The following is a 19,219-nucleotide window of genomic DNA, read 5'->3' as shown; positions in this document are numbered from 1 at the left end:
AAAAAAAGGGAACAATCAGAAATCCTGAAAAAGAGGGGTATGTGCGTCTCTTACCGTACATACGTATGTGTCTTAGAGTATGGCTGGTACTACGTTCATTATGATGTGGTAGGAGACCGTAGGTACCTAGTAACTTCCCTTTTGTTTTTTTTAAATTTTTTTTTTCAACGTTTATTTATTTTTGGGACAGAGAGAGACAGAGCACGAACGGGGGAGGGGCAGAGAGAGAGGGAGACACAGAATCGGAAACAGGCTCCAGGCTCTGAGCCATCAGCCCAGAGCCTGACGCGGGGTTCGAACTCACGGACCGCGAGATCGTGACCTGGCTGAAGTCGGAGGCTTAACCGACTGCACCACCCAGGCGCCCCGTAACTTCCCTTTTGAAAGTTTCTTCCTCTAGAATCCTAGAACCAAAGTATATGTGACTCTGGGGAGAAATTTTGCGAATCTTGCTCACCCTTTCACCTGTTACTGAAGAGGAACCGGGGACATTAAGAGAATCACATGGCCAGCGCCAGGCTGAGTGATGTGTCCGAGTCCCCACAGCCAGTGAGAGGCAGAGCTGGTATCGCAAGCCTCAGCCCCGACTCACAGTGCAGCTTTTCCCTGGAAGGTTACGGCCTTTCATGTGACTCGGGTTAACGGGTAGTTGTTGGTTGTTGCTTAAGTTTAGTTGTCTTTGTACAGTTTCCATGTGTCATGTATTGGTGTCTGTGAATAAGTGGTGTGTGCTTTGCTCTTTCTTAAAATACATCCTATCGACTCCAACTTTCTTTAAATATAAACTTTTCCATTTAAAATCTAAGACGTCAGTGTTTCCTTGGCAACATAAACTTAAGGCGCATCTTCATGAGATCTTTGTACATCTTTGCTCATTAATTTTGTTAGCACCGTGGGCAGTAATTTTATCCTTTTTGTACTCACGGTGCATTAAAAATGGACTGGAGGGGAGAGAAGATGGAAGGTACATGAGAAGAATAAGATCGGAGAGAAAGACTCAAAAAGTAATTAGGGTTTTACCTTAATATGGTAAGAAAACAAGATGATTTTATGGTCTAATAAAAGATGCCTGCATTTCTGTTGATAAGTTCATTTTTTTCTGAATTTGTGACACTCAAGGCTTGATAATTTTTTGATGGAGTAGTCTTGAAAATGTGAAGTACATATTTCCATAAGAGATGGTAGAACTTGGAATCCTTTTTAAAAAAACTTCCAGCAAACTAGTAAGGGTAAGTCTTGAGAGGTTGGGGGGCTCAGCTTTGTTAATGGAGCGATCAGAAGGTGAGGAGAATCAAGACTGCCACCTCCTGGCAGGACCCCCGGCTGTGTGGGTGCTCAGGACAGCCACTCCCGACCTCGTAGACATTCTCTCACCTGGGCGAAATTAGCCTGGGAAAAAGCTAATCCATGCATGTGAAATTATGCATATTGTCCTGTGACGTCCTCTATGGAAAGTTTGGAATTTGGGCATCAAAAGATGATAGAAGTGATATTTTGCTTTGGTATGTAACTGAGTAAAGTCTGATGTAGTTTGTTCATTTTTCCAGAAGATGTAGGTTTGAATTCAGTCCAAGCTGCTAACAAAATAGTTTTGTTTTATTTTGTTTTCTGAGCATCACTTAGGGGTGAGAACACCAGAAAAGTAATTTATCTAGCTTTCTTTAGTTCAAGTCCCATTTCTTTTTTTAATACTAAGATATGCATGAAATTTAACCATTTTCAAGTGTACAATTTCAGTGACCTTAAGTACATTCACAGTGTTGTACACCCATCTCTACCCTCTGTTTCCAGAATGTCTTCTGTCATCTCAAGCGGAATCCCTGTACCCATGAAACAGTAACTCCCTTTCCCACCCCTGTATCTCCATCAACCCTGGAAACCTCTCTTCTACTTTTGTCTCTATGAATGGGCCTATTCTAGGTACCCCATATAAGTGGAATCATATACCATTTGTCCTTTTGTGTCTGGCTTACTTCACTCAGCACAATGTTGTAGCAGGAGTCAGAATTCCATTATATGTATATACTACTTAAAAATAAAAGCAATCTGTTCACCTGTTGATGTGTATCTGGGTTGTTTCCACCTTTTGGCTATTGTGAGTAGTGCTGCTGTGAGCATTGGTGCACAAGTATCTGAGTCCTTGCTTTCAATGCTACTGTGTTTTTATCTGGGTGTGGAATTGCTAGGCTGAATGCTAATTCTGTGTTTGATTTTCTTTTTTTTTTTTTTTAATTTATTTTGATTGCTTTCTTTTTGTATTTATTTTGCTTTATTATGTAATTTATTTTGAGAGAGAGAGAGAAAGTGCAGAGAGAGGGAGAGAGAGAATCTCATGAACCAGAGATCATGACCTGAGTCAGACAGTCAACCGAATGCACCCCCCCCCCCCCACACACACCCCTGTGTGTCTTTTCAGGAGCCATCAAACTGATGTCCATGGCAGGTGTTCCATTTCACGTTCCCACCAGTCATGCGCAAGGGCACCAGTCTCCCTACATTCTCACTAATTCTTACTGTTTGTGTTTTGTTGTTGTTGTTGATTTGTCTTTCAGTAGCAGGTGTCCCAGTTCCTGACCATGGTGAGATTCTATGAGAACTATAGGCATTCCTGCCAGATTTTGACCTATTATGTTGAAATTGTTGGCCACTGGGTATGCTGGTTCAGTACTTTATCCTTTTTTTCTTCCTAAAGAAGAATAAGGTCTAAAATTGTATGAAATTTTATTTCATTAGCTAATTAATCTTTTTTCCAATGAAACTGAGGGCTTGGAATTTGAAGGATCATTTCAAAACTTTGATTTTGATCAAAATTTTGATTACAGGTTTGTCATAAAACTTGAAAGGCTTTTTCAAGTCTAAGAATTAGGCACAGTCTGTTTTTCTTGTTGATAATCTCTGTGTCATAATGCAATACTAATTAGACAGATTTGTTGCAAACCATTGTTTCTACATAATGATGCTAAAAAAAGCTTGTAGTTTTCAGTTTTCATGGAGTCTTTCTGAGTGTCTGATTTTTTATAAGATGGCATCTTTTTTGTCTTTTTTAGTTCAGGCTTTTTTTTTTTTTTTCTCCTACTAAAACACCAAAATGGTGAAGCAAATTAGTGTTCATGGTTAGAAAACATTTAACATTTTCATACACTTAGTATTTAGGCTGTGAATTCACTAACATCTTCCATTGGCAGGCTTGAATTTGGAAACTATTTGCTTGATTAAACAGAATCTAAGTAATAATTCCATTTAACTTCCAATTCATGTGGACAGTGGTTACCATTATGAATCCAGAAGAACTTCCCAGGCTACAGTAATGTGATCATAATCCCTCTGGACCAGGGTTTCTCAGCCTTGGCCCTGTTGACGTTTTGGGTTGGCTAACTGTTGTGGGAGGGCTCTTCGTCTATTATGGGATATTTCACAGCCTTCCTGTCCTCTACTCAGTAGATGCCAGTAGCATCCACATCCACCCTGTGTTTTGAACAACTAAAAATGTCTCCAGATATTGTCAAAGGTCTCCCAGTGAGAAAGTTGCCCCCGTTGAGAACGCTGCTCTGGGACAGTGTGGGAGAGAATAACAAAAACTGTTTTGTGAGGATCTGCTCCATGTTAGGCTCTTTGCATACGTTGATGCTTACTATTATCTGGCAGCATTGGTATTGTTAACTCCTTATGGTAAACCTATGTTCAGAGATACTCTGTGGTTTTCTTATGATCACATATCCCTTTCCTGGATTCAGTTCATTTTTGTTTTTTCCTTTATCAGTATGTAGTATTACTAGCTATACTGGGTCAGAGAGCTGGGAGTCCTCAGCGATCCCTTTCCTTCCCTCCCTTTCCACATCAGATCTGTTGCCAGTCCTGCTCTCCCCTCAGTCCAGTCGGTCTGCTTCCCTTCAGTCTGCTAGATCTGTGAAAATAGGCTTGTAACCGGTTTGCTGGCATTTCTTTTTATCTTCCTTCATTTCTTTTTTAATCCTCCCTCATTGAAACCAGAGTAATTGGTTTTTCTTTTTCCCAAATGTGTCTCTGACCCTTTGGCCTCTATGTGAAAATGTTTCCTATGGTATTTGGTTGCTGTCAGATTCTTTAACAGGACCTAACAAGACCTTGACTGGTGTGGTCTCTTAGGTTTCCTGTCTGGTCTCAAATCTTGCTCTGTTTGGCTTTGCCTCCTCTGTGTCAGCCATGCTGACTTTGCTTCGGCTCCTCCTGGGTGCTGTGCTTTCTCTTGACATGGACTCTTTACACGTGCAGTTTTTGTTCTGTCTAGTTGACTTCCTGTTCGTATGTGTCTCACCTTTCTCATTCTTTCAGGGAAGCCTTTTTTATCTCTGTGATTGTGTCATCCCCTCTGTTAGGGCCTCACATTGCCATCACAACTGTAACTCGACTTTTTTTATTGAACATCCCTGTAGTTAATGCCTGTCTTTCCCATATCATTCCATGTTATTGGAATCATGTCTGCTTCTGCTCACCATTGTGTCTTCACTATCTGTTCTACATTTTAGTACACAATAGCGTCTGATAAATATTTATTGTGTAGAATAACATACCTTGAGGCTTGAAATTGAGTGCAGAAGTCTCATTTTTACCACTATACTACATTGCATAGAAAATTCATATATTTTCTGTTGTTTTCATCAATGACTATTGTTTTGATTTTGCAACAATATTATGTTAAAAACAAGCACGTCTCTTATAATTGTTGTCCTTTTTATCATCAACCTTCTCCACTTTGTTCCAGTACAGACCACATTTGAAAAAATTTCATAGTGGGCCTAACATTGATCTGCAGAGAACTGTCGCTTAGGTTTTATCAGAGGAGACGTGTGGTCACTCAGATAGTCAGATCCTGAGACAGGTTTCCTGGAATGTATGGGTAATTTGTAGTGTGCAGGATCCAGAATTAAATATATAAGTTTTTAAATTTCAGAAATAGTGATTTTTTTTGGAAGTTCAGATGCTTAAAAAAATAGCATGATGAGAATATATTAACTATTAAGTTGGCTGAATAAAATTAGCAGGGTTTTAATGGCACCTTCAAAAAAACATTTGTCTGTAATTTGAATATCAAATACTTAGAGTTACACATAAGCCACTGCTACAGTGGAGAATAATCTTGAGTTCTGCCTGTAATTCCTACCATTGTTCTTCTTGCAACAAAGACTTTAGGGAGGGATCAGGAAGTTTTTACTTCCTGGCATAGTATGCATGACGTAAGAAAGCTGTAGATGGAAACATTGGAAAAGTAAACTTATAATTAGGCAATATCGATATTGTAAAATAAATAAACAAACAAACAAACCTTGTTGAATAGTCTTCTGAAAGGTATTTTACAGACCAAAATGAAACAGAGCACCGTTCCTGTGCTTGTCAGTAGTTTAATAATAAATTACCTGTATAGCAAAAGAAGAATGGCAAAGATTAACTAAAATGTTCCCTGATCTTTTAGAGATTTTAGACATGGAAATAGTCTAATGAAAAATGTTGCCAGTTTTCTGTCAAAGCTAACATTAAAGTTTAGTTACTTGGATAGTAAATAAAAGGATGTGGAATTAAAAACTGTCCTGGATTCTGGTCACTGATAGGTCAAATCTCTAGTGCTTCTTATGGCATCAGTAATATCCACACTTTAATTTTCAGTGTTTAAGATGAGGTTTTCTTAATTCCTTGATTCAGCGTGATTTCTTCTCTTTCCTGATGGCATGATAACTTGTGTGTATGTGTATTTTCTTCCTTGAAGAAAACAATCACTTACAAAAGAATGACTCATTTTTGTCTCACAAAAGCTGTTATCTCTAGTAAGTTAGTTTTAATCCTCAGATGTTTCGTGAGGGGCAAAGATGAGTCAGAAAACAACATAAGGACTTAAATCATCTGGGAGTGAATGATTTGTTATTTTATTTCATAAGATTTTAATATGGTTTTAATGGAATTCTGTTGGGTTTTCTTGTCCTGTTTTTTTTTTTTTAACAGGTTTTGTTAGATAAATTATGATCTATTCAGCATATCTATTTAGCTGCTGACTTTCTAGTGTCGGAGAGAGCAATTTTTAGAAATAGAGTTTGTCAGCTGAGTTGCTATAGCGGGATGTATTTCATTTGAGATTTTTCTCTCAACTGAAACTTAAACTTAATGGTTATGTAATCATCAGGAGGCAGCGTATCAAGAGTGTTAACTGTATTGTGTATGTACTTAGGTGGTGGTTTTGTGAATAACTGAAACGAGTATATTTCTCATCATTTCATAAAGCTAATACTTGAAATTAGTGTTCTTTTCAATAAGCTAGGTGATAGTAATATTGGTTCTTTATGAACTCTGAGGGTTTTAATTGTCAAAGAGGTAGATAATATGGTCCTTCACATAGTTCGAAAGGATCGGGTGAAGGCCAAAACCACAGTTCATTTATTTCGTCTTAATACGTCATTTGTTTTGTCTTTGCCAGTGGGCTTTAGTTTCACTTCGAAAAACACTTCCTTGTTAGTCTTGGTTTTGAGTGATCTGAAATTAATTTTGAAAATGTATGGAATCAGTTTCCTTATTTTCTTCTTGTAACAAATTATTGTTGACTATTTTAGCATCATAATAATGCCTTGTTTGAATGGCAATTAGTGGTAGAAGAAACAGGATTCAGAAAGTTTCTTCTAGCCAGGATGTCATTGTGTACCAGAGAATATAAAACAAACTTATGAATCCCCTTTTCTGTGATTTGTCATGGTTTTAAAAGTCATTTTGTGTATCATCTCTTGATGCTAATCACGTTTATAGATCGTAAGCTAGCTTTTTAATGTTTACTCTAAATTTAACAGCTATTTATTGATTCCCTACAGGTTTCCCTTGAGCCCTACTTTTTTATATTACAAATAATGCTAATGTACTTGGTTATCCAGTTTTAGACCAGAAGTATAATAATAAAAGCAAACTGGAAGTGAGGAAACAGACAACCACAAGAAAAAATGCTTATAGCAGTGAGAATTGACAGCTGGCTTAGTATAGAGAGCAAAGAATGAGATGGAAAATGGGGAGAAAGAATAAAAAATCATGGACCTCTATGTCGATGTAGCTAGCATAGAAGCTACCAGCCCTCGAGAGGGTCATTCCTCAGTTATGATACATTATATTACTTATCCCAGTAATTATTCTATATTATCAGGAAAAGATTAAATTAAGTTCTATGTATTACGTTTTATTTGTTTTCCATAATAACATTCTTTTTTTTTAATATGAAATTCATTGTCAACGTATATTATGTTTTACATGGAAGGAAAGTTGATAATACTATTTGGGAAATTTCCTTTCAAAATGACTGCAATGAGAAATGTTTTTTATACTTAAATGGAAAACCCTTACCTACTTGGAAATTTCCTGTTCAGAAATGCTGACTCTAGCAGTTTATAATAATGGTTGTATTCTAAACATCAGTCATAATATGATTATCACTCACATTATTGTCAACTACCAGTCACTCTCTAATAAAACCCTGACTTCTTTCTTTTCCTCCCTTGACAACTCATTCAGGAGGCTTAGCTTCCTGAGGGAAGGTGATCAGTATTTGAAAGGAATGATTAAAATAGAAGAAGCTGTGACATGCTTAAAACACACTTTCTGGTTTGGAAGCGTTGTTGGCGAGGGGAAGAAAGACGAATGGTGCGGGAGAAGAGGAAGTCCTGAGTGCCATCTGTAAGCTCCCTGCAGGGTGCGTCGTACCCAGAGAGTATGAAGTGGGGTCGGGGCCCAGCGAGTGGACGACGGGGCTGTTCCCACAGAGGCACAGGTGCCCTCCAGTGCGGCAGGGGGGAAGGAGGAGGAGCCAGCGTTTGCTGGGGGTCAGTAGGTCCACTGGTGGGAAGATGAGGAAGTTGTTGTCTGACTTTTCTTTGAGGTCTTCTACCTAGAGTGAGAGGAAGATTCGTGGAGCATCCAGGGCTCGATGGTGATCGAGCCACTGTGCACAATGGGAGGTTTTCAGAATGGTGTTGAAGAGCCAGTTCCGCTTGTGAGTTTATAGTGAAACCGATTGCAAAGTTTAATGACTTTTCTATAACACAGCAACCAGAGCATACGACCAGAGCAGGAAGGTGGTTGATCACATTCAGATTAGACCAGACTAAAATAATACTATTGGATTTAGTCATTAGAGATAATGGACTGGAGCTGAAAAGGAGTGGTTTTATTTTATTATTAATTTTCAATCACATATTATGCAGTTGACATTTGAAATATCTGAATTCTGTATACTGTTATATACCTATTTTTGCACAGTGGTTAATGATATTTAAAAAATAATATCATTCTTGGAACATTCTTGAAAAAATGTACAAGCAGAGCCTCTGAACAAAAGCAGCTTGTTACTGCTATTTATAGAAGGTTAAATCTGTACCAGTCACTTTTCAGTCAGAGAAACAGAACTAATAAAAGACAGAGACACAGGCTTCTTACAGGGATTTGAACTTGTACAGTTGTGGGAGCTAGGTAAGCAGTCCACTTCAGGCTCTTGTGTTTGTGTCTTTGTGTCTTTGAGCCCAGAGGCAGGCACTTGGGAAGGAAAAAGGAATGTAAAGAGACTGAGACCAAGAATAAGCTGGAACCCACAAGCATGAGCCGGGGCTCTCAAGGGTGGGCAGGAAACACACATCCGTTCTTGTTGCCTCTGGCCTTGGTAGTGTGGATACCCTGTAGACTAGGCCAGGAGCTACATACACACGTCTGGCCCAGAGCTCAGAGAAGCTGAAGGGAAGGGAGGCAGTGGGGGAGCAGGTGCAGACCCAGCGGCTGCCTCATACAGGAGGCGAACCAGCAGATAAGTTGACAGTGTATACTGGACAATGGCTGGACTTTGTCTCTGTTTTCGACGTCTCCTGTGACAATTTCTCCCATTGCCCACCTTGACCAGAAACACACAGGAAAGGGAATTCTGGAAAATGTCTCTCAGAGTAGTCAAATTGACAGTAACCACACCCATGGCTTTTTACTTCGGCGCGTCTCCTTAAGCTGTATTTAATCTCCAGACAAAGAAAGTTAACAAAATCGTGCTTCTGTCTAACATGATACAACTGTCCCACATACAACCAAAAATATGCTAACTCTTTCCCCACAATAGAACACAAAGCTACTTCTGGATTTTTAAAATTAAAAAAAAATTTTTTTTAAGTTTTTGTTTATTTTTGAGAGACAGTGTAAGCGGGGGAGGGGCAGAGAGAGAGGGAGACACAGAATCCAAAGCAGGCTCCAGGCTCTGAGCTGACAGCTCAGAGCCCGACACAGGGCTTGAACTCACAAACTGCGAGATCATGACCTGAGCCGAAGTCGGACGCTTAACCGACTGAGCCACCCAGGCACCCCTGGATTTTAAAAAATTTTTACATGTTTAAATTTTTAAAAATGTTTTTAGAGAGAGACAGAGCATGACAGAGAGAGAGAGGAAGAGAGAATCTTAAGCAGGCTCCATGCTCAGTGTGGAGCCCAGCATTGGGCTGGATCCCACAACCCTGGGATCATGACCTGAGCTGAAATCAAGAGTTGGATGCCCAACTGACCGTCCCACCCAGGCGCCCCACAAAGCTACTTTTAATGTACTTATGTTAGATGGTAAAGAGATGAGAGAGGGAAGAGAAGAAAACATTTGGTTAATATTTAAATGTCGATTCACACACATTCGTATCAAAGTAGTGAAGAGATACTGTAATTACTATAGTATTAACTTTTGAAACTGGTTATGTGGTTTTAGCTAGTGTGTATAACCACGTTCCTCCACTACCCGTTCCATATTCCTTTTGCCCTCAAGGTTCCTTGCCTGGCGGGGTGGACCCAAGTCTTCTTTCTGAAGGTCTGAGCCATTTCCTAGTGGCCTTAATTTGAGTCGTAGTTTATCTGTGACTTGAATCACAGGCCATGAGAATACTAAGAGGTGCCCTAAAAGATCTCCTACATTCAAGATACACGTCGCCTTGCCTCTGTGAGGTAGTGCCCGACCCATTTCGCCCTTGGTCAGGATCAGTCACTCCAGGCAGGATGGTAACTGCCTTCTTTGCCTTCTGGTTTAGTGGAATGAGGGGTCAGAGCAGCCCCGTGGCCATGTCACCTTCAGGTGCAGTGAGTCACTGTTGTGTCCCTTGGTAGAAGTGTTCCTCCCTTTGGAACTGACACCTGTATACCAGTAGGGCCTTACGTCGGAGGCATGGGAGCATACGTTTTGCTGGTGTATCATAAGGGGTAATGATAAGATGGGTCACTCCTGTTTTTTCCCCTAGTTCCCCAGACCTGTGAATCCTGGCAGTGAGAGAGATCCCATCATCGTTTGGATGTTGATTTAGAGCACATACTGCATTCTGGAGGACGTTGCCCTAGCCCCCTAGGGGCCATCTAGCCAGCATTTCTCGTTAAACCTTGAAAAGGCCAGTTTACTGTTCAGTCAGCTAGCTACCTCGGCATGATGGGACTGTGGTGATCATCATTGCATAATGAATGCAGTGGGCGTGGACCCATTGCCACAGTGCATTTGCTAGGAGATTAGTTACTTGGTCACAGGAATGCGTGTGATACCATGGTGACATGAGTCCAGAGATAGTATATTTGGCAAAAGTATTGCATGTAAATCCATCCATATCCAGAGTAAGCGTCTCTTCCAGCAAGTACAGGGTCCTTCCCCTTCCATGACAGAAGCAGTCCAGTGTGCCCAACCTGTCATCAGGTAACTGGTGCCGATCAGGGACACAGTGTGATCTCTCTTGTTTGTGGATTGGGTCTTCAGCAGTGGCTGTAGCCGGATCAGCTCTGATAAGTGGAAGGTCATGTTGCTGAGCCCACTCCCAACTTCCGTCCCAGCCTGGTCACCCCATTCATAACCTTATTTGGACAAAGGTCGGAGTGGCTAGTGACATAAATGTTTTCACAAAGGCTGGAAATGGCTTTGTACTCTGTATCAGTTTGGAGAGATCTGTCCACGTATTTCTTCCCCAGACCTTGTTACTAGTTCTCTGATTGTGTTACGTCCAGGTCCCTGAGCATCCAACCAGACCATCAGCCCTAGTTGACAGATTAGTTCAGACTTGTGGCTCTGCCCATCCCTCCTTCTGGGCCGCATGAACCAGATGCTCAGAGTTCTTCTCACTGAGAGGACTTCCTTGTCCCACTGTCCCCACTGCCCTCAGGGCCGTCTCAGTGTGGAGCTGCCTTGCTGCCACTGTCCACTGTTGGGTGGTGTCTGTGTCTTGTGCAGAACTATATGTTTACTTGAAAAGTGTTCATTTATAACCTATATTTAGGGGCACCTTGGTGGCTCAGTTGGTTAAGCGTCTGACTTTGGCTCAGGTCGTGATCTCATGGCTCGTAGGTTCGAGCCCCACTTCAGGCTCTGTGCTGACAGCTCAGAGCCTGGAACCTGCTTTGGATTCTATGTCTCCCTCTCTCGCTGCCCCTCCCCCACTCACGCTGTCTCTCTCTCTCTCTCAAAAATAAGTAAACATTAAAAAAATTTATGATCTGCATTTAAATTTTTGTAATTTTTTTTTTTTTTTTGAGATCCAGAATCTGACCAGTGTTTGTACATTGCATTTGGTTATTATGTCTCCACGGTGTTAGACTCCCCAAGACACCAGCTGCAAGTTCTGGGATCTCCAGGGCTACCCTTCGGTTTGATATTTCACTGCAGGAAGTCACGGAATTCACTAAAAGCTGTTACACTTGCTGAAAGAATACAGATATAAACTCAGTCAAGGGAAGAGGTGTATGGAGCTGCTCTAGGAGGTTCCAAGCCTGAAGCTTCCATTTGTCCCGTCCCAGTGAGTTGTGGACAGTGCGAACTTCTCCCAACAATGATGTGTGAAATGTGGCCAGAGTATTATCAACTAGGGAAGTGCACCCAAGTGTTAGCATGCAGGGTTTTTATTGGGGTTTGGTCATGTAGACATGGTTTGTTGCTTGTGAGGATGACCTTAGTTTCCAGCCACTCCTGAGGTAGAGTTGATGATGTGTGGCCCAAAGCCCCCAACATAAATCACACTGTTAGTGTAGACTGTCTGGTGTGACCAAAAGCCCCCAGGTAAACAAAGCCGCTCTTACCAGAAGGGACATTCCAGGAGTTTAAAGATAACCTTCCAGGGGCACAGACAAAGGCCAGACCTCTCTTTGGTTAAGGTGACTTTTTTATTTAAAAGCTTTATACCAGATATTGAGGAGACAAAAATTCATATACCATATAATTCACCCATTTAAACTGTACAATTCAGTGGTTTTTAGCATATTTACAGACATTTAGTCCCTTGAGACTGTCAGTTTTAGGACATTTCTATCACCTCAAGAAGGAATCGTGTAACTTTTAGCTGTCACCCCCTAACCCTTTCGGCCCCCCCTTGCATCCCCACCCTCAAGGGCCACAGATCTGTTTTCTGTGTCTGTAAATTTCCTCTCTCTGGATATTTCATGTTGATAGTGATTTTGTGACTGGCTTCTTTCACTTAGCATGATGTTTTTACAATTCACGTTGTAGCAGGTGTCAGTACTTAATTTCTTTTTTGTAGCCTAATAATACTCTGTCATACAGATTTTACACGTTGTTGATCTCTTCATCAGTTGATGGGCATTCACATTGTGTCCATCTTTTGGCTGTTATGAATAATGCTGCTGTAGAGATTCATGTTCCAGATTCATTCCTCCTGGAAGTGGAATTACTGGTCTGTGTGGTAATCCATATGTTTAGTTGCATATTTGTTAGTTTGTATTTAATTGTTTGAGGAACTACCAGAATGTTTTCCAAAGAAACTATACCGTTTCACATTCCCACCGACACTGCATGAGGGTTCTAGTGTCTCCACATTCTTGACAACACTTGTTATTATCTGACTCTGTTTTAAAAAATTTTTCTTAATGTTTGTTTATTTTGAGAGAGAGAGAGAGAGAGAGAGAGAGAGAGAGAGAGAGAGAGAATGAATGAATGAATGGGGGAGGGGCAGAGAGAGAGAGGGAGATACAGAATCCCAAGCAGTCTCCAGGTTTTGAGCTGTCAGCACGGGGGCCCAAAGTCACGAATATTCAGATTACGACCTGAGCCCAAGTCAGGCGCTTAACCAAATGAGCCACCCAGGCTCCCCTCTGACTCTGATTCTAGCCCTCCTAGTGAGCCTCAAGTGGTAACTTCTTTGTTGGTTTGCTTTTTGCATTTTCCTGTGCTAATTGGGCATTTGGGTAGCTTCCTTGGAGAAATGTCTGCTCAGGACCTTTACCTAGTTTTAAATTGGGTTGCTTGTTTTTTTGTTTTGTTTTTTGTTGTTGTTGAGCTCTAGGAGTTATTTATATATTTTGGATATATGATTTGCAAAGACTTCCATTCTGTGGGCGGCCTTTCCTTCTGTTGACAGTGTCCTTGGTGCACAAAAGTTTTTCGTTTTGAAGTCCATCCTATCTATTTTTTCTTTGTTGCTGTGACTTGTCATCATAACTGAGAAATCATTACCAAATTTAATGTTAGGAAGCTTTTCCTCTATGATTTCTTCCAAGAGTTTAAAAATTCTAATTCTTAGGTTTAGGTCTATGATCTGTTTTCAGTTCATTTTTATATATGGTGTAAATTAAAGGTCCAAATTTTCTTTTTTTTTCTTTTTCTTTTTTTTTTTTTTTTTTTTTGGCATGTAAACATCCAGTTTTCCCAACACCATTTGTTTAAGAGACTGTCATTTCCCTGTTCAATGATCTTGGCATCCTTGTTGTGAGTATTTCCAGCATACTTGAGAGGGCTTATTTCTGATCTGTCTGTTCTGTTAGTCTGTTTGTCCACCTTTATGATAATATTACATTGTTTTGGTTACTGTAGCTTTGCAGTAAATTTTAAAATCAGGAAGTATGAGGGACACCTGGGTGGCTCAGTTGGTTGAGCATCTGACCTCAGCTCAGGTCATGATCTCGCAGTTCATGAGTTGGAGCCCCGCATCGGGCTCTGTGCTGACAGCTCAGAGCCTGGAGCCTGCTTTGGATTCTGTGTCCCTCTCTCTCTGTCCTTCTCCAGCTCATGCTCTATTCTCTCTGTCTCTCAAAAATGAATAAATGTTAATTTTTTTTTTTTTAATCAGGAAGTGTGAGACCTCTACCTTTGTTCATTTTCAAGATTATTTTGTCTGTTTGTAGTCCCTTGAGATCCATCGTACGTGAATTTTTTTTTTAAATTTTTTTTTCAACGTTTATTTATTTTTGGGACAGAGAGAGACAGAGCATGAACGGGGGAGGGGCAGAGAGAGAGGGAGACACAGAATCGGAAACAGGCTCCAGGCTCTGAGCCATCAGCCCAGAGCCTGACGCGGGGCTCGAACTCACGGACCGCGAGATCGTGACCTGGCTGAAGTCGGACGCTTAACCGACTGCGCCACCCAGGTGCCCCCATCGTATGTGAATTTTAAGGTAGATTTTTCTCTTCCTGCAAAAAACATTATTGAGATTTTGATAAGCATTGTGTTGAATCTCCAAATCACTTGGGTAATCTTCCCCCTCCTTTCTTTTATCTTATGTTTTTTAATGTTGTAACTGTTTTACCACATTTTTCTCATTTATTTGGAAGAGGTTCTCAGAGTTGTAAAATTTATGATGTATGAACTTGAGCTCGAATCATCCCATCCGCTTTCTTTAGGACTTTTTAAATGATGAAGAGTTTTTTTTCCATACCTTCTTTTCTTTCTTCACCTCCTTTCTTTCGACAAGGTTTTTGCTTTTTTTCCTTCTTAGACTCAATTCTCCACTCTGTTAACATTCTGTCCATTAAAACATTTTTTTTGTTGTCAAATAGGAAGATGGTGGGCTGAAGATCACAGGAGATGTGTACATGATTAATAAGTTGAAAACATTTTGGATCAAATCCCACAGAGAAGATAATGGGAAAAATTCAAATAATTAGAGGGTGTAGGAGGAGAGGATTGTAGTTGTGTTGAAGCATCAGTTTTGTATTGTGTTAAAAAATTATGTAGATTTAACAGACAAGACTGTCCTCTATTTAATTCAATACTGTGAATCAATCAGAGAAGTTTGGCAACGTCCACGAAACATAGATTTAAAGTATAGAAGCACTATCTTCTGTATACAAAAGATTTGATTTGAATTGAATAAATTCCCTGATCACTCATGAACTGGTTTTTAATAACCGTGTTTTTATAACAGTGTACATGTGAAGGGACAGTTGCATGTGGAGGTATGTATTCTGCTTCATTAATATACTTTAGAAAAGATCGATACCTGTTAGATGTCTGTGTTGTCTCTGATAAGTACCTTAAGTCATTTGGGTGTATTTATTCTAGGTGACATTTAAGATTTCTTCGAATTCTCTGTTCTGCTTCTTAGACTATATTTAAAATACACCCTTTCTGGAAATCTTTTAAAGGTGGATTTCTTTTCTTTTTTTTTTAATGTTTTATTTATTTTTGAGACAGAGACAGAGCTTGAGCAGCGGAGGGGCAGAGAGAGAGAGGGAGACACAGAACCTGAAGCAGGCTCCAGGCTCTGAACTGTCGGCACAGATCCCATCGCGGGGCTCGAACTCATAAACTGCGAGATCATGACCTGAGCTGAAGTCAGATGCTTAACTGACTGAGCCACCCAGGTGCCCCTAAAGGTGGATCTCTTAAGTGAGAGGGGCTCCCTGAATGTCATATACTCTTCGTTTTTATCGTCAGATAGGCCTACATTGGATTCCTGCTCCTGTCTCTTAATAGCTGTGTGATTTTGATTATTTAGTCTCTCCTAAGCTTTTTTTTTTTTTTAATGTTTATTTATTTTTGAGAGAGAGAGCACAAATGGGGGAGCGGCAGAGAGAGAAGGGGACAAAGGACCCAAAACTGGCTCCATGCTGACAGCAGCGAGCCCAGTATGGGGCTCAAACTCATGAAGCATGAGACCATGACCTGAGCCCAAGCCGGATGCTCCACCGACTGAGCCACGCAGGCACCTTAAGCTTTGTATTGTAATCTAACAAGTGACAGTGACAATTCATTCCTATGTTGTAGGGATATTTGGATGAGAGAGTACTTAAGGTCTCTATTAGTACCTAGCACATAGTTGGTCACTATTACGAAAATAATTAGTGACTAGTTCTGATATTTTTAAATGTTATATGTTATGGTCGAGATAAAGGTCTGAAGTTAAAATAATAATTTGTAAGTCAGGGCAGTTCACATAAATAGACAAAGTTGACACAATAGAGAGGTATAAACAAGGATCAATAATGGAGAAAAAGTAGAAGATAAAAAATAAATTCTAGTATAGAAAAGGAAACTATTGTGCTCAGATACCTTATTACTAATAATTAGTACCTGGTTTCTGATTTTTACCTAGTTCTATCAATGATGACACCTTAGAAATCTTCTTCTGTTTACATTCTGTTCTCTTTTTTATTCTTTTTTTAAATTTCTTAAGGTGGATGTTGACATCATTAATTTGCATGAGGCCTTTCTTCTTTTTTCTTTCTTTTTTTTGTCTTCCGATATAGGTGTTTGGTGCTGTAATTATCACTTTAAGTACTGCTTTAGCACCATCCCACAAATTCTCATTTTTTTTTAAATGGCAGTTCAAAATACTTTCTGATTTTTCCTTCCTTCCTTCCTTCCTTCCTTCCTTCCTTCCTTCCTTCCTTCCTTCCTTCCTTCCTTTAATACATGTGTTATTTGGAACTGGGCTATTTAATTTCCAAGTACTTGGCAATTTTCCAAATGTATTTCTGCTGGGATTTCTAGTTTAATTCCATTGTGTTCAGGGCACATACTTTACGTTACCTGAATCCTTTTAAATTTATTAGGAATTGTGCTATAACTAAGAATGCCCTCTATCTTGGTAAATGTTCTTTGTGCACTTGAGAAGAATGTTTATTTTGCAGATGTTAGATAGAATTTCTGTCGATGTCAGTTAGGTCAGAGTTTTGGATAGTTTGTTCAAGTCTTGTGTGCCTGTTGATTTTCTCCTTGTTCCATCAGTTATTGGGAGAATGTGTTTAATACTCTGACTACAGTTGTGGACGCGTAGTTTTCTGCAGTTCTGTCAAGTTTTGGCTTCATGTATTTTGAAACTCTGTAATTAGGTGCATAAATTTTGCTATTGTTATTCCTCTTGATGGTATGACCCCTTTATCCTTATGAAATGATCTTTTGTGTCCTTCATTTCTTTGCTTTGAATTCTACTTTCTCTGACATAAATGCAGCCATTCTAGCTGTCTTCAAATCTTTTTAACTGTCGGATAAGATCCAAGCATCCTGCTATTGCTTTGTATTTGATGATGAAAAAGAAAAAGAGTTCACTTTGGGTACTTAGTAGACTAAATAGAACTTTGAACTTAGCCTAATGAGAGAAAAACAGAAGTTAGTGAGCAATTATGATACAGTGTGGTCATGAAACTGATAGGAGTGCAGTACTAGAGGGTCTTGGGAGATCCAGGGATGTTCTTTTGTGGAGGTGACAGCTAAATCTAAGCCCAGGTTGGAAAATGAGTAGCAAATGGCTAAACTGAAGGCAGAAATTGGTCAGAGAGCAGTATGTGCAAAGCCTGAAGGTAACAGTACTTTTGGGTTGAAAACAGGAAGACCAGAGCATAAAGTTCAAGTAAGGGTGTGATCAGATGTGACTGGAAAGGTCATCAATGCCAGATTATGAAGAAAATTGTAATAATAATGCGGGCCCACATTTGTGAGTCCTTATTGTGTGTCAGGCACGCGTTGAGAGGATTAAGCAAGATAACCCTGTTCGGTAGATAGTATTGTTACAACCATTGTGAAATGAGGAAATAAAGCGTGCGGAGAGCGCAGAGAGATTAAGTAACTTGCCTAAGGCTCTACATACCGGAGACAGAACTTTGCCAGGGTCATTCAATCTATGTCTATGATGTAGTAGGCAGACCAGTTTGAACTTGATCCTGTTCACAATGTGGAGTTCTCTGAGGATTTTAAGCAGGGACATAAATAAAATAAGTAAGTAAAATTTGTGTTTTAAAAGCATCCCCCTGGCTACAGTTTATGTTGGGGGAGATGGGGAGAAGCTGCCTGGAGAGAACAGTTGAAAAATGTTTATGTTCTCTATGGAGCGTATGCTAATTTTAAAATGAAAGTAGTTCTTAACCTCTCTGTGGTTCAGTTTCCTGATCCAGTAAATGGAAATGATGATGGTCTCATTCTCACAGAAGCATAAAACAAATTGCATAAAATTGTACATGGTAAATACTCAGTCAACTTCAGCTGTGATGATGATGGTGATGATTGATTGATTGACTTGAAAATCAAGCTGAAATGTTTAATCACGTTTTTCTTCTTGTTTTTTTAAATTTAAAAGTTGTACCATGGAACTTACAGATATGTCTTTGGTAGCTGCAATACAATAAAACGTTAACCACCTCCCTTCTCCCCACTACTGTTATTTTGGTTTTTCAGTTTATGGGAAAAACAGATGGAGACTATTATACCCTAGATGACATGTTTGTCTCCAAAGCAGCTGAGAGAGAACGTTTCGGTGCAGAGGAAGAGAACCAGAGGAGAAAAGCCATTGCCGAGCATCAGAGTCTCGCTGCCCGAATGGAAAAATGTCCCTACTGTTTTGACAGCTCTCAGTTTCCCAAGCACCTTATTGTTGCAATAGGTGTTAAGGTAAGAAATACCACACTCATGGCCCCGAGGAAGTGACGTAGTGCTGTGTCCAGATCTGTCTCTTTCTTCGGACCCTTACAGGATTCTAACATGTCTGGTCTTCTCTTACTCTGTGTTGCAAATAGTTTTCTTTTCTGACTTCCTGTGATTCTTAGACTCTTCGCTAGAGCAGCATAAAAATTTAGGTGACTTGAAGCTCACATTTTGTATGATTCTCCTCTTCAGAGGAGCAGCATTGGGCTTGAACTTGGGGAGCCCAACCGCCTGAACCCAGGTTCTGGCCCTGGCATTGGCCGTGGGACCTCATTTTCATGGTTGGCGCTTGATTCTTAGTATTCAAGTCACTTCAGCAATACTCCGTCTAAAGCAGTTGCTGCTTCTTCCCTTACTTTCTCATAGAACCTATTTGTTTCTTCTTAGAATATCTGATAATTTGAAAATTTTTACCTTATTTTACTTGTGTATTAAGTCCCTCTTCTGATAGGCTGTAAGTTCTGTGAGCACCTAGATAACTCTCACTCATCATTGTGCACCAAGCATGAATTCCTTGGTTGACCAAACATATATCCCATTGTATATTAAGAGTGTATGTTCGTAGTCACTTATTTTAATAAATATTAATG

At 40.0% G+C, this 19,219-nt stretch overlaps 1 protein-coding gene across 1 annotated transcript in view; it reads left to right on the top strand.

Moving 5' to 3' along the window:
• Positions 1 to 19,219, top strand: part of CWF19L2 (CWF19 like cell cycle control factor 2) — a 153,996-nt gene that overhangs the window by 111,609 nt on the left and 23,168 nt on the right. The window contains exon 13 of the mRNA XM_040482858.1: positions 18,384 to 18,596. Within this exon, the coding sequence (XP_040338792.1) occupies positions 18,384 to 18,596 (213 nt within the window). The remainder of the gene's footprint in view (positions 1 to 18,383; positions 18,597 to 19,219) is intronic.

This window comes from Herpailurus yagouaroundi, unplaced genomic scaffold, assembly GCF_014898765.1.
Source record: "Herpailurus yagouaroundi ecotype Mexico unplaced genomic scaffold, PumYag 161, whole genome shotgun sequence".
In the NCBI taxonomy this organism is placed as follows: domain Eukaryota; kingdom Metazoa; phylum Chordata; class Mammalia; order Carnivora; family Felidae; genus Herpailurus; species Herpailurus yagouaroundi.
Note: the sequence above shows the minus strand (reverse complement) of the source record. Positions and strands in the feature narration are given on the sequence as shown.